The sequence below is a fragment of the Limtongia smithiae genome, assembly GCF_038497785.1.
Source record: "Limtongia smithiae strain NRRL Y-17922 unplaced genomic scaffold V1518scaffold_11, whole genome shotgun sequence".
Lineage (NCBI taxonomy): Eukaryota > Fungi > Ascomycota > Lipomycetes > Lipomycetales > Lipomycetaceae > Limtongia > Limtongia smithiae.
Genome location: NW_027117632.1, coordinates 101,551 through 113,780, shown reverse-complemented (window position 1 = coordinate 113,780; position 12,230 = coordinate 101,551). Strand labels below are relative to the sequence as shown.

Genomic DNA, 12,230 nt, shown 5'->3' with positions numbered 1-12,230 from the left:
TGTCTCTAGTTGCTCGCTGGCGCGTTCACCCTAACCCTCTCTAACCGCCAAAACTTTCCCGACATTCGGAGACCGAGACGGCAAAAGTGCTGCGATATCTACCCGCAACATGGCCCTCGGCATGTGCTCTGCCTTCTCAACGCTGAGGACTGCACGCACCTGCAGTCTAGCGGCGTTTGCTTTTTGCGGCCGAGTCAGTGTCTTGTGCACCCGCTCGGCGTCCATCATGTCGACGCTCTACAATGTCCCCTCCTCGTACAAGAAGAAGAAGCGTGTTGGCCGAGGACCTTCCAGCGGCAAGGTGAGTTTGTTTCATGCGAGCAATGGACTGTGGAGTGCAGCTATAACACATTCTCACACAGGGTAAAACCTCCGGCCGTGGTATGAATGGTCAGAAGCAGAAGGAGAGCGTTGCGCCGTGGTTCGAAGGCGGTCAGACTCCCATGTCCAAATTACTTCCGAAGCTCGGCTTTTCAAACTAGTATGCTACTTTTGAATTTCTTTGGCAAATTAATGCCTAATTTTTCCAAACCACAGTGGCCGTAAGGACTACGTGAAGGTCAACCTCTCCAAAATTCAGCAGTGGATCGACATGGGCCGGCTTGACCCCACTCAGCCCATCACAATGAAGCATTTGCTCGACTCTCGGTTGTGCCACGGCATCAAAGATGGAGTCAAGCTACTAGCTGATGTAACTACCTCATATTTTGCCCTCCGCCGAGCGACACTAGCTAACTATTAGCAACAGGGCAAGGAGACATTGACGACCCCGGTCAACATCATAGTCAGCGCCGCGTCGCGGGAAGCGGTCAGACGAGTTTCCGAGCTAGGTGGCAAAGTCACGTCTAAATATTACAACAGATTAAGTGCGCTCCTCCCCCACCGGGGCTCACCTGACTTAAAGTGCTAACATCGACTAGACCTCCGTGCGCTGCTGCACCCTGAGTTTTTCACTTACATCCCACTCGATGCGAGCCCTGTTCGCCAACGAGAGATGAAATACTATCGCGACCCCACAGTCGGCGGATACCTGGTCGGCGTCCCGCGGTCGGGGATCAAGGCCAAGCAGGCTGAGTCGTCGGCTTAGATAGCTCAACTAGAAGAGTAAATAGTTTACAGCATGTAATATACCATCTTAGCAGTTAAGCATCGTTTGAAACTGACAGGAACGCTTTACTTTCTGACTACTAATGCTGCCGTGGGTGATCGTTCTCCGAAGTGTGAACCACAGCTGCTGTTCATGATGCGGCTCAGCCGTTGTGGTTAAGCGCCAGCTAGTCGGTACAAGCGCATACTCCACCGATGTGTGCCTTGTTGATTGCGCTTGCCTGCTACAAGGAGAGGCAGCGGCTACTGCTATTGCAATTTAAAGCAGTGCCTGTGTCTAGATGCGACAGCCGGCAACATACGACATTACGCTGAAGCTGCAGAGTACACGATTGATTATTTGCCACATCACGGTATGAGCAGACTCTTCTCTATTCAGGATTCCGCTGAAATGCAAATTACAATTTGATTAGTATTTGCGCGATTTCACATTAACTCAATATCATACCGCAATGACTGCCTGTAATTCAAACGAAAGCGGGCTTAGTCTCGTTTCTAGCCTACAGGTAAACTAAACGCTTGCTCGCCAGCAAATGGTAAGACTAAAAAGTTCGAAAGGTCACACTGCATATCTAGGGCCTAGAATAATACAGATAGTTAGATGCTCTATCGCTCTCAAACACACAATGCCAACAGCGAAAACGTACCAAGTTTGCGAAGTCAAATATATCTCGTTCAGCATCGTTCCCGTTGGCGGCGGGCTCCGCAACAATTAATGGAGTAGACGTCGCAAGAGCATCGTGATGCGGCATCAACAGGGTACGGCACGTTTGCAAGCTCTCCGTCACAGATGTGCAGATGACCTGCTGCACATTTATGCCGCTGTTGCCACCGCCACGATCCATTACCCGGATTAGGTTCAGGTATGTGGACGCATATATGTACCTCTTGAGACTCGGCACACCGCGCGAAATCTGCTGTAGCATGCAATCCGCGAGCCTCTCAAGTGTATTTATGAGTGGCTGACGACTCGTGCGGTGTATCTCGGTTACCGGATCGCAATCATCCAATCCAGAAGCGGGGTTCTCTTGCAACTGACTGATGATCTCGTATGCCAAAACTATGATCACGTCCATACAAATCGCGCCTTTGAAAACTCCATGTCCTCGCATTGAAAGTCGTGCACCATAGTCCGGCTCGTTAGTTACCGAAGTGCTGGAGTCAAAAACTAACTTCTCTGCCCATGAGCCTATGATGAGAGCATTGTCCACGCAAATTTTACGAGAGAGATAAAACCGTGGATCGCTCTGAGCTTCAAACATAAATGGCCGGTTCAACAGCAAAATATACTTTCGAATATAGACATCTATAAAATTTCTGTGAAATTCGCTAAACACTAACGACGAGCACCGTATAGAAGCCTCAGCTGGCTTTGCCTTACACCGATTGAAAATAGCAGCAAAGTCAGCACAGAGTACCTTTAGGCCATTTGCTGTGTGCAGAGCTTCCTCGAAAGACATCTTACCGTGCCAGTCGTTGATAAGTCGAAGGGCCTGTAGTCGCAGAGAAAGAGACTGTGAAAGTAGTATCTGAATAGAGCAGTCTGTGACGGCATCAACCGATGGTAATATACTCGTCGTACTTCCAAATTCGATGTCAATGTCGTTGAGATTTAGCGGTACCGCAGCGTCATACGCGTACTCTTCAATAAACGGCCGTGTCGAAGATTCGAGCGAGTCTTGGCAAACCAGTTCCACCACCGTTGCCCACAACCGCGCTCGCAGTTGCGCTTGAAAAGGGGACAGCACTGCAAATTTTGTCGAATGTCGGTGAAGTCCCATTCGTATTGCCATATTAACAAGCGACGATGAAGATAGCCATCCAGACGGGGAGAACCCAGGCATGGCTTTCCTGGCAATTATGAGTAAGCAGCAAATCTGCAAGCCCGATATTGTCTCAGACGCTCTCTCCGATGGTCCTACAAGCCACCACTGCGCAGCATATATCCATTTGCGAGCTGTCTTCTGAAGAACCTTGAGCTCTATGCCGTTATAGCTATCTGCAATAAATACAGATCCAATGGACATTATTAAGCCTAGCAAAAATTTGAATAGACCTGGCACTTGCGAAGACTTTTTCGATACGTCCCAAAAATGGTCATAGTCATCCCATAATGTTGGAATGTGGACGATTCTGTACATCGGCTCAAACGAACGTAAATAACAACGCACAAGTTCGTCGCATACTTCCCGCGATGGAAACGTGGACGTCAATTCGGGAACTAGCTCATCAAATGTCACGACATTATGTAACTTCAGAGACTGCCGCAACGCTCTAACCTCTTTGAAGAGTGCAGAAAGTTCCGGGCCCGCATGAGTAAGTGGAGGTTCGGTGTCATAATTAAAACCACCTATACCAGAAACCTAACATAAGTGTAAACACAGTGCATTTACATTGACACAAAATCAACTTACGCGTTCAGTGGCATAGAACCAATGACTTGGTCCAAAGATTTTAGCTTTCTCAGACCCATTCCGCAAACGAGGAAGCGGGGGAGCCACGGTTAGTGTTGAAAGAGCGTTTAACTTGTCCTTGACCTGAATATCGACCGATTTAGAACGCTCGTCCTGTTGCTCAGCTTGTCTTTCGAGCTGCCGTATCCGTGCGCGTAGCTCGTCGAGAGACTCCTCTGCCCTTAACGGCTTGATTGTAGTAGTATGAGGCGTTCGTACAGGCTCGCTCGCTCGTTGTGCTGGAGCTTCAGCAAGCAACTCTTGTTGCGAATTAGCCGACTGCGCAGGAGTCGCCGCAGAAATAGCGACGCCTTCAGTCGAGCTCGCCGAAAATGCATCATGATCTGATCTCTTAGCCACTGGCAACACTTGGGTATCATCGCTGCAGTATGAACATTGAAGTGATGCTCTCGACCGCACACATGAGCTGCAGGGCACCAACTGATCGCAGCGGATCTTTCGTAAGCGACAATGTTCGCATGACTTTGCAGGTCTTCGGCGTTTTCGTACAATTTTGTCTACCTGTTTCTCGATACTCCCTGGCATGTTGACCGCACAATGAAGAGGTAGCCGCAGGAGGCCGGTTAAAGCTTGCTAGAGGACCTGCGCGCAATTGGCCACCCTGTCCATTTCTGTACAGTGCTGCAAGAATCTCTATGCCAGACTTCAGGATTAAGGACGACGGCGAGCGCGAGACCGTAGTTATCGACCGAGCCAACTTCGGGGATAAAGCTTAGGATCGAAACTCGGCAATTTACCCGCCCTGCACTGCGCACCAGCTATTGAAAGCCGAGCTTTGCAACTAAGCAACATGAATTTACCGACTTCCGTCGGGGCTATCGCTAGGCGATGCTTTTGTCTGCCGCAGCTCTCTATGGTTTCTGATTCAAGATATATAGGCCTATATACCCTTGCTGCTGTTCTGATGTCTTTTCTTGTGATACCCGTCTTGTCTGCCAGAACTACATTGAACTTTTTTACCGTGTTTCTACAGCTATCGTTATGTCTTCGCCGCACCATGCTGCAGTCTCGTTGGATGACGAGGAAAAAGCAGAGAATATTGGTTCTCTCAACTTCAATCTGTTTGGCTTAGAAGAGTTCGAGCAACCTGCTTCTGTCAAGCATGAACCTACCGGACATGTGGCAATTCCACACGAGGGTGGAAAACAAGCTTGGTTGACGGTCGCCGGCTCTTCTTGTGCGATGTTCGTTTCTTTTGGCTGGGCAAATTGTATCGGCTTGTTTCAGGCGGAATATGAATCGAACGAGCTTAAGGATTACTCCACCGGTCAAGTATCGTGGATTACATCGATGAGCTGTAAGTAACTTCTGCTGTGTGCTCCTGCCGGACAATACTGATATGGTTCTTGACAGTCTTCTTTCTGCTGTTTTGTTCACCCCTTTCAGGAAAGCTCTTTGATAGCTATGGACCTCGAGTTCCTATTCTACTCGGCTCTTTCATGCACGTATTTGGCCTTATGATGACAAGCCTGTCATCGAAGTACTATCAGATCATGCTCAGTCAATCTGTTTGCTCTGGAATTGGCTGCTCTTTGATATTCACGCCTGCAATGAGTGCGGTAAGTCTTGATGATTGCTACTTTTGGGAGCTACTTGGCTGACTTTCGTAAAAGCCTTATACATATTTCCACAAGAAACGTGCCATTGCTGGCGGCTTAACGGTTGCAGGCTCGTCGCTCGGTGGCGTCATTTTTCCTATTATGGTTCAACATCTTCTAGCAGACATCGGCTTTCCTTGGACTATGAGAGCATGCGCCTTCATGATATTAGGACTCCTCGTCATTTCGAACTTATTCATTCGCTCAGCCATGAAGCATACGCCTAAGCCTTTCCACATTATGGATTATGTCCGGCCGATGACTGAGCTTAAATTTGTATTAATTTGCATCGGCAGTTTCTTTCTATACTGTAAGTATTATTCGAGCTTCATTTTTGCTCATATCTGAGTGCTGAATAGGGGGGATGTTTGTGCCACTTGACTATATCGTCACTGAAGCACAGCATTACGGAGCGTCAACCTATTTGGCGTTATCTTTAGTACCTATCCTGAACGGAGCTAGGTGAGAAGTGCTCTATTTGACTTAGATTATCCGTACTCCATCTGACGCTCGTGTCGATTAGTTTTGTTGGACGCACGGTCCCGAATTACTTTGCGGACAAGGTAGGTAGATTCAATCTCATGATCGGTATGTCAATTCTTTCCACTGTCCTTGTTCTTGGTCTCTGGCTCCCCGGTCGTGGCCATTCGGCATTTATTTGTTTTGCCGTTTTCTTTGGCATCAGTTCTGGAGCCTGCGTTGGTCTGGGGCCGGTTCTGATTGCCAGTGTATCACCCATCAAGGAACTCGGGACGCGAATGGGTACCGTCTTTGCTATTGCGTCGGGAGCAAGTTTATCCAGTGCACCAATTGCTGCTGCTATCGTTGCAGATGATGGCGGAAGTTACAGATTTGCGGCAGTCTTCTCCGGAGTGAACTTTTTTCTCGCTACAATTTGTCTGTGCATTCTCAGAGGATGTATTGCTGGATGGGCTGTAAATGCAAATGTATGATTTTGTGTTGTAAACCTATTCGAAAGTCACAACGTAAAAACGGATTCAGTTTTTGAAAGGCATCAATTAGTCAGTGTGTAACACGGGGTATTTCTCGCAGAGTAACATTAATCTGAAGGAATGAGAACAACACAACAAGCTATAGAATGTACTACGACCAATACTCATATGATGCTCACCACTTCATTAAATTTGGTTGAAATACTATGATCGGAATTTTTGAATACTAATCGCGATATATATGGACCTTTAAGAGTACATTGCGCGGCTTGTTCGAGCTTCATAGAAAACCTGAGAATTTACGTACATGTCTAGTCAGTCTCGCGATAGGAGTGCAGTTTGTAATCGAATTCCCAACATATGTCCTACGACATTTTGTGCATATTTTTCTCGATCACGTCTGCACTATCTAACAATAGTTGTAGTGATAATCGTAGACGACTTATTTAGTGAGTTATATTTTATGCATACACATAATCATCTACAGTCTCACCAAATAGAACTCAAGAATTAGTGGGAACGTGCGCGCACGGTTACTAAACTTGACTATCAAGGATAGTGCTTTGTTTCAAGCTTCAAATTTAAAATACTAGCATGTTAACCATTTTAAATTTTACTTAAAATTTGATGAAGAGTATTTCAAATACTTTTCTGATACGTGACTATAATCTAGCTAGGGCGCTTTCTGCTTTGAATCGTCGGAAGAGTGATTGCCAACTACAACCACCCCCGTTCTACAAAATCCACCGACAATTTCCTTACACTATTGTTTCAGGTCATATGCAGCGATGAAACTCATGTTTCAAAGATTGCCATACCCCTATAAGCCAAGCGCCGCTGTCATGTTGAAAAGCTGGTAGAAACAGTGCGCGCAGCAGAAACGTTCGCGCTGTCTCTTTAGCTTGCCGTCAATCCTCATTGATCTGCAACTCGATAAGTTTATTACGTCAGCCAGATGCAAGCCTCAAAAACAATTTAACACAGCTGGGCTTCTGCTGTACGATTTATACGAAATATTCTTATTACTTTGCAGATGCTTGAGTTCCAATTTCATATCAGCGTCTAGTCTCGCTCTTTCAGTTTACTAAATCGCAATGGCAGGAAATTAACAGATAATCAATTAGTTATTATCAAGCTAATGGCTGATTTTAAAATTTTTGAGAAGTCGAAATTAGTGATTAAAGCAGCCAGCGAGTGCAATTTGTAACGACAGGATTGCGCGTCTGCGTGCATATGACGGATACAAATGGCAGATAGCGGATACAGAAATTCTTCGCTTCGGAAAACCGATACATTGATCTTTCTCTCATTAGAAACTTCCGCGGCTGCAGGCAGATCTCCCTTCACAATGTCCTATTCCAGCGCCGTGAAGAACTACTCAACCTTGCATGCACTGACAATTCGTAAGTCTGTGCATACTTCTCGTGGGTCATATGATCTCTCAGAAGGGTGCTCTGATTATTGGCATCGACCTAAAGTGGCGTTGTACGCATATATCCTTTAACTGACTTGACTCTGTTGTCAAAGATAGAAATAGTAATCGCATCTAATGTATCTAGATGAATATTTTGCAGCCGATGAACCCGACAATGTCGACACACCAACTATTTCGGAGTGGAAGGCTGTCAGAACCAAGAACTCAAATTCGAATCTATATTTACGGCAAATTCTTTGAGTTGCTAAACGACGAAAGAGGAAAAATACACAAGGCATTCGTAGAAGTTGAGCGTAATTTAGACGTAGTAGAGAACTCGAGAGTGGCAAATTAGGCAGAGTGTATACTTTGGTGACCACACACAATTATACTGCTCAAGCGTTCTGTAATTTACTAATTTTTGACTTGGCCCGAGACTTCTTCCTTGAGTCTGTCTGAGCCGAAACATACAACCGCATGGACCGTGGCCTGGTCTTAATACAATATACAAGATAGTTACGTTATTATGAATCATGATCATATGATATGGGTTGAAATACAATATGAGAGACAAAGTCTTGAAAGTATTCAAGTTAGATAAATGATACCCACAAATTAATTACCGAAAAAAAAATCTGACGCATATTCAACTAGCCTAGATCACATTTCCCTTGACTTGCTTCTTATTCACGCTGTAGTTCTTCCATACTGCAATAGCTGGGAAGATTAAAGCGACACTTACGGCAGCTGCAATGCACAAGTATTTTTGACTCACGGCCCAAGCATAATTAATTGCAGTACGCTCATCAGAACCCACGGCATAAAGCATTTGTGTCGCCGAGCCACCAAGATATATGGTCAGATAATCCGCCTTCGAGCTGTCTGGAAGAGCATTGTATAACGTCAAAGGAAAAGTGTTGCTGTAAATGGCGGCAGCTGTGGCGTAGCCAATAGCACCGCCAATGTTTCCACAGAGACTGAGTACTGCAATCATCATAGGGATACCTTCGCGATCTGAAGTCGACATCATAGCCATATCGTCCCCAATCACGAGAGTACCACCTCCAAATGCAATGAATATCTGGCACATGATTAAATAGCCTATCCTGCTTTCCGAGCCACGGAAATGTATCATCAAGCCGGCTCCAAGCATCATCAAAGGTGCGCCAAAGTATAAGCACATGCTCTTGAAGCGCTTTGTTTGGCGGATCCAAATTCCAAAGAACACTGCCTCAATCGTGGATCCAATACCGTATATTTGAGTCATATACCCCGTATCCGTGGTATTCAAGTTGTAAACGACCTCAACATAGTAGTAGTAGTACGTATCCCATACATAGTAGTTAAAGAAAATGATTCCTGAAAGTACGCAAGCACCAAGCGCAGTTCGGTTCTTCAACATCTGCCACTTGATAAATTGTTGTTTGGCGCCATATCTCTCCCATGCAGCAAAGACTGGAAAGAGCAGGGCGCCAATAATAATCATAGCAATAAAAGTCGCAGACTTGTAGCCAGCGTAGCCATATATCTCGAGATTGAAAGGTAGAAGTATCAGCACAAATGCTGCCATAAGTAAAAACACGCCGATAATATCAAATTCATGAAAGTAGTGAATAATAGACTGCAGCTTGGTCCTCCCGCTTGAAACTCTGACAAATAAACCAATCTTGCGTGCCTTGCGTTCATAAAATTTGAATACGAGAGAAAGCGGGGCGAACACGACGAAAATAATGATCACAAAGCTCCCGTACGACCATTGCCAGGACGAATGATCAAGAAACGCTTGAGCAGCAAGAGGACCAACGAAGGCGGTACATATAGTCGGTGTTCCAATAAATGCGTACACAAAAGCCCTGTTGCGAAGACCAGAAGTGTCAGCGAGGAAAATACTGAGAATGAAGTTGACAGACGTGTAGCCAACAGAATATAATGTGTATCCTGCGGCGAAGCTGTTGGCGTTGTTGCAAGCCGCCATGACAATAATTCCGATCAAAAACAGGCCCAGAAATACTAGGAAGCCTTCAGCACGACCCCATAAATTCAGAATTCTGGCGATAGGAAGCTCTAGAATGCCGCTGATAATCGCGGCAAGAATGTCTGCCTGAGAAATCTGCGGCGCTGATGAGAAATTTGCGTATGCATAATATATGACGTTGCTGTTAATAGACGACTGCAGGGAGAGAATGAAGAAACACAGCCAGATCCTAAATTGTGGTTAGTCCTAATTATTGCAGAAGAGAGCACGAGAGTTTCTTACCAGGCGTATGTTCCATACATCGCAGTTTTGGACCAAATCAATGTCATAGCCTCCGCCTTTTGCACACCAATCTGAGCGGTCGGCGTAATCTCGTCCGGATGCTCAATAACTTCTCGTTCGTTTTTCTCCTCCAAACTCAACCTGTCAAGGTCGACCTCAACATTCGTCACAGGGACATCGACGTTCTTCTCAGACTCATTTTCATCGCCTGAACTTGAAGATAGATTAGCCGTTGCAGATATTGCCAAAGGACGTGTCATGATATGAATATGTAGGTGATATTGACGAAATGCAGCCGGTCGGTCTAGGAGATAGCAGCGCAAGACGTTTAGGAGGTGCTGTCATGCAGCATTGTTGTTATAATAATCATACGTCGGTGGCGACCGAATACTGCGCTTGCGCAACCGCATATTTGCGCAAACTGCATAGTCAGGACCAGCTCAAACTTGCTCATTTCCAGCCGTGGTATGACAACCAGCTGTGCGGCCATTCTCAACTTCCGACCGTTGCACTAACGAAATATATATCTCGTTTTATCGGCATCTGGATGCTCGGCTTAGTGATTCTGGACAGGGCTCTTCATAGACTTGGTCCGGGCAGAAAGGGGGGTATAAGTGCGGCGGAGCGTGGATGACTGTCGCTGAATGCGGTTGTGAGCAAATATCTGAGCGGATTTGCGAACAATATGATGCAGTCGCCACAAAGATTTCGATTTCTTTTATCATCTCTGTTAACCTCAACTGTAAATATAACAGCACACAGTAAGCCTCAATAAATTTATATAGTCGACTCTAATGAAAGCAGAGTCAAAGTGCGCGTTGATGATGGTCGAGTGACGCGGGATAGAATTTTAGCGCTGGGAGAGTACCGCTAAGCCGCTCGCAATTCAGGGTTCGTGTTGTTGTACGCACTTTTGCTACAGCAGCAGCGGTCACGGACCGTTCAGCCAGCCGCAGTGTCACGAGCCTGGCTATTCCTCATGTCTTACATTTGATGGGCATCAATTAATTATTAATAAGGCAAGAGTAAATGAAGTTCTGTTGCGTTACGGAAAGGAATATGCAGCCCTCAGTGATGCGAGCTTTGAAGTAGTTAGCTAGAATCAACGCCAGCTCAGGTCAATTTAAACTGCGAGAATTCGTGTGTTGACGTTGTTAGCATTTGGCCCGATGCAACTTTACACCAAGCATATTGAACATCAGCCTCCGCAACCGACTTGATTCGTCGTCGTCTTGTGGCTTCCAATGGTGCCAACTAATATTTGTATTTCACAATATGCGCTTCAATTTGAGCGTTCGACTGTGAGTACCCTCCTAGGAGTATACCCTAGAGCGTAAGCCTCGTCATCTAAGTTTTGCAGGGATAATGTGTCCTTTTATGGCTCTAGGACGTTGAATGTACTGACTCTACGTGTTGCCACTGGGTTTTGTTACTGTACTATCTGCTAATATCATACTTGAGATTCTTGTCCTCCTCGAAGTACCGCACATACTACAGTGCTGCTGAGCAAACAAGACATGAAACTCCATCGCCAGATATAGCTTCAAATAGCGCAAGAAGTCCCGCATAGGTGAGCAGTCCTGACGACTTGTTGCAAACATATCAGCAGATATGAACTATACAGAAAGCTGTATATGACAAGAGTGAACTTACACCGTCGGTGGCACACAAGAGCATTTACAGGCTAGAAATCTCATATACCTGACATTATTGCTTGCGTCTCGACAAGATGAAGCATAACTTGGATTGTGCAACAATTGTGTATTAGTTTGAGATCTGCACGCAAGAGAGCAATTGCGTAGGCTACACTATGATGCAACATGAAGAGTATGTTCTCGATTGGTTGATATATACGGACGTTCCGGGCGTTTTTAGTTTGGATATTGTCAATGAGATGTTTGTTACCGCGTCTGGACCAGCTCAGTAAAATTTGGCGCCTACAGACGCACACGATTCACGCTGGAGTACATTGGTTGTTGCACAGAGATGTTATGCTTGTGTATCTTGACTCTAAGCGCATTTACATGATTTTCCTAGACAGATGGATTAATGCAAGCGTCCAACATGAGCCGAGCTTTCCAATTATTTACATAATCAAGCTCGGATACATGATCAGTAACTTCGATATAAGGTACAAATTATCTTGTTGGTATTGACACGAGCGAAATACTGGTGTTACGGTCTGCAACAGCGAGGAAGGAAATTTCAGCATGAGACACTGGCCACACAGCTTCCATTGCAGGATATGACCGCACGACTGTCATTAGCAGTGGTGGCAGCGGCGAGTTGACATTTTGGAGCACAGGATCACACTATGGTTTGCAATGCTATGATATATCTAAGGGCCCACCATTTCATTGCGATGCGAAATATCAGAGCTGAAACACGCGTACATTGATGCCACAGTTTATGGTAGTTCAAGACGAG

General features: G+C 45.7%; 4 protein-coding genes across 4 annotated transcripts; 2 read left to right on the top strand and 2 right to left on the bottom strand.

Annotated features, from left to right (window-relative positions):
• The first annotated feature begins 91 nt into the window (after positions 1-91).
• Positions 92-1,146, top strand: V1518DRAFT_420926 (mitochondrial 54S ribosomal protein uL15m). The gene is made up of 5 exons (XM_066905101.1): positions 92-301; positions 363-481; positions 538-691; positions 749-866; positions 921-1,146. Exons 1-5 carry the CDS (start codon positions 110-112, stop codon positions 1,085-1,087), a joined length of 750 nt encoding a protein of 249 aa, XP_066757804.1. The 5' UTR covers positions 92-109; the 3' UTR covers positions 1,088-1,146.
• A 456-nt stretch (positions 1,147-1,602) lies between these two features.
• On the bottom strand, positions 1,603-4,106 carry V1518DRAFT_406939 (uncharacterized protein; the record flags this gene model as incomplete). The annotated part of the gene is made up of 3 exons (XM_066901969.1): positions 1,603-1,686; positions 1,755-3,470; positions 3,522-4,106. The coding sequence occupies 3 exons, from the start codon at positions 4,104-4,106 to the stop codon at positions 1,603-1,605; spliced, it is 2,385 nt and encodes a 794-aa protein (XP_066757803.1).
• A 254-nt stretch (positions 4,107-4,360) lies between these two features.
• V1518DRAFT_420919 (MFS general substrate transporter) lies at positions 4,361-6,346 on the top strand. The gene is made up of 5 exons (XM_066905100.1): positions 4,361-4,878; positions 4,935-5,140; positions 5,195-5,489; positions 5,539-5,641; positions 5,703-6,346. Exons 1-5 carry the CDS (start codon positions 4,563-4,565, stop codon positions 6,130-6,132), a joined length of 1,350 nt encoding a protein of 449 aa, XP_066757802.1. The 5' UTR covers positions 4,361-4,562; the 3' UTR covers positions 6,133-6,346.
• A 1,855-nt stretch (positions 6,347-8,201) lies between these two features.
• Positions 8,202-10,063, bottom strand: V1518DRAFT_376765 (siderophore iron transporter mirB; the record flags this gene model as incomplete). The annotated part of the gene is made up of 2 exons (XM_066901556.1): positions 8,202-9,750; positions 9,804-10,063. 2 exons carry the CDS (start codon positions 10,061-10,063, stop codon positions 8,202-8,204), a joined length of 1,809 nt encoding a protein of 602 aa, XP_066757801.1.
• Between the last annotated feature and the right edge of the window lie 2,167 nt (positions 10,064-12,230).

Coding starts and splice junctions, on each gene's coding strand:
- V1518DRAFT_420926 (XM_066905101.1), top strand. CDS start 110: ATGGCCCTCGGCATGTGCTCTGCCTTCTCAACGCTGAGGACTGCACGC. Junction 302..362: donor GAGGACCTTCCAGCGGCAAG/GTGAGTTTGTTT, acceptor ATTCTCACACAG/GGTAAAACCTCCGGCCGTGG. Junction 867..920: donor TAAATATTACAACAGATTAA/GTGCGCTCCTCC, acceptor AACATCGACTAG/ACCTCCGTGCGCTGCTGCAC.
- V1518DRAFT_420919 (XM_066905100.1), top strand. CDS start 4,563: ATGTCTTCGCCGCACCATGCTGCAGTCTCGTTGGATGACGAGGAAAAA. Junction 4,879..4,934: donor GTGGATTACATCGATGAGCT/GTAAGTAACTTC, acceptor GGTTCTTGACAG/TCTTCTTTCTGCTGTTTTGT. Junction 5,642..5,702: donor CCTATCCTGAACGGAGCTAG/GTGAGAAGTGCT, acceptor CGTGTCGATTAG/TTTTGTTGGACGCACGGTCC.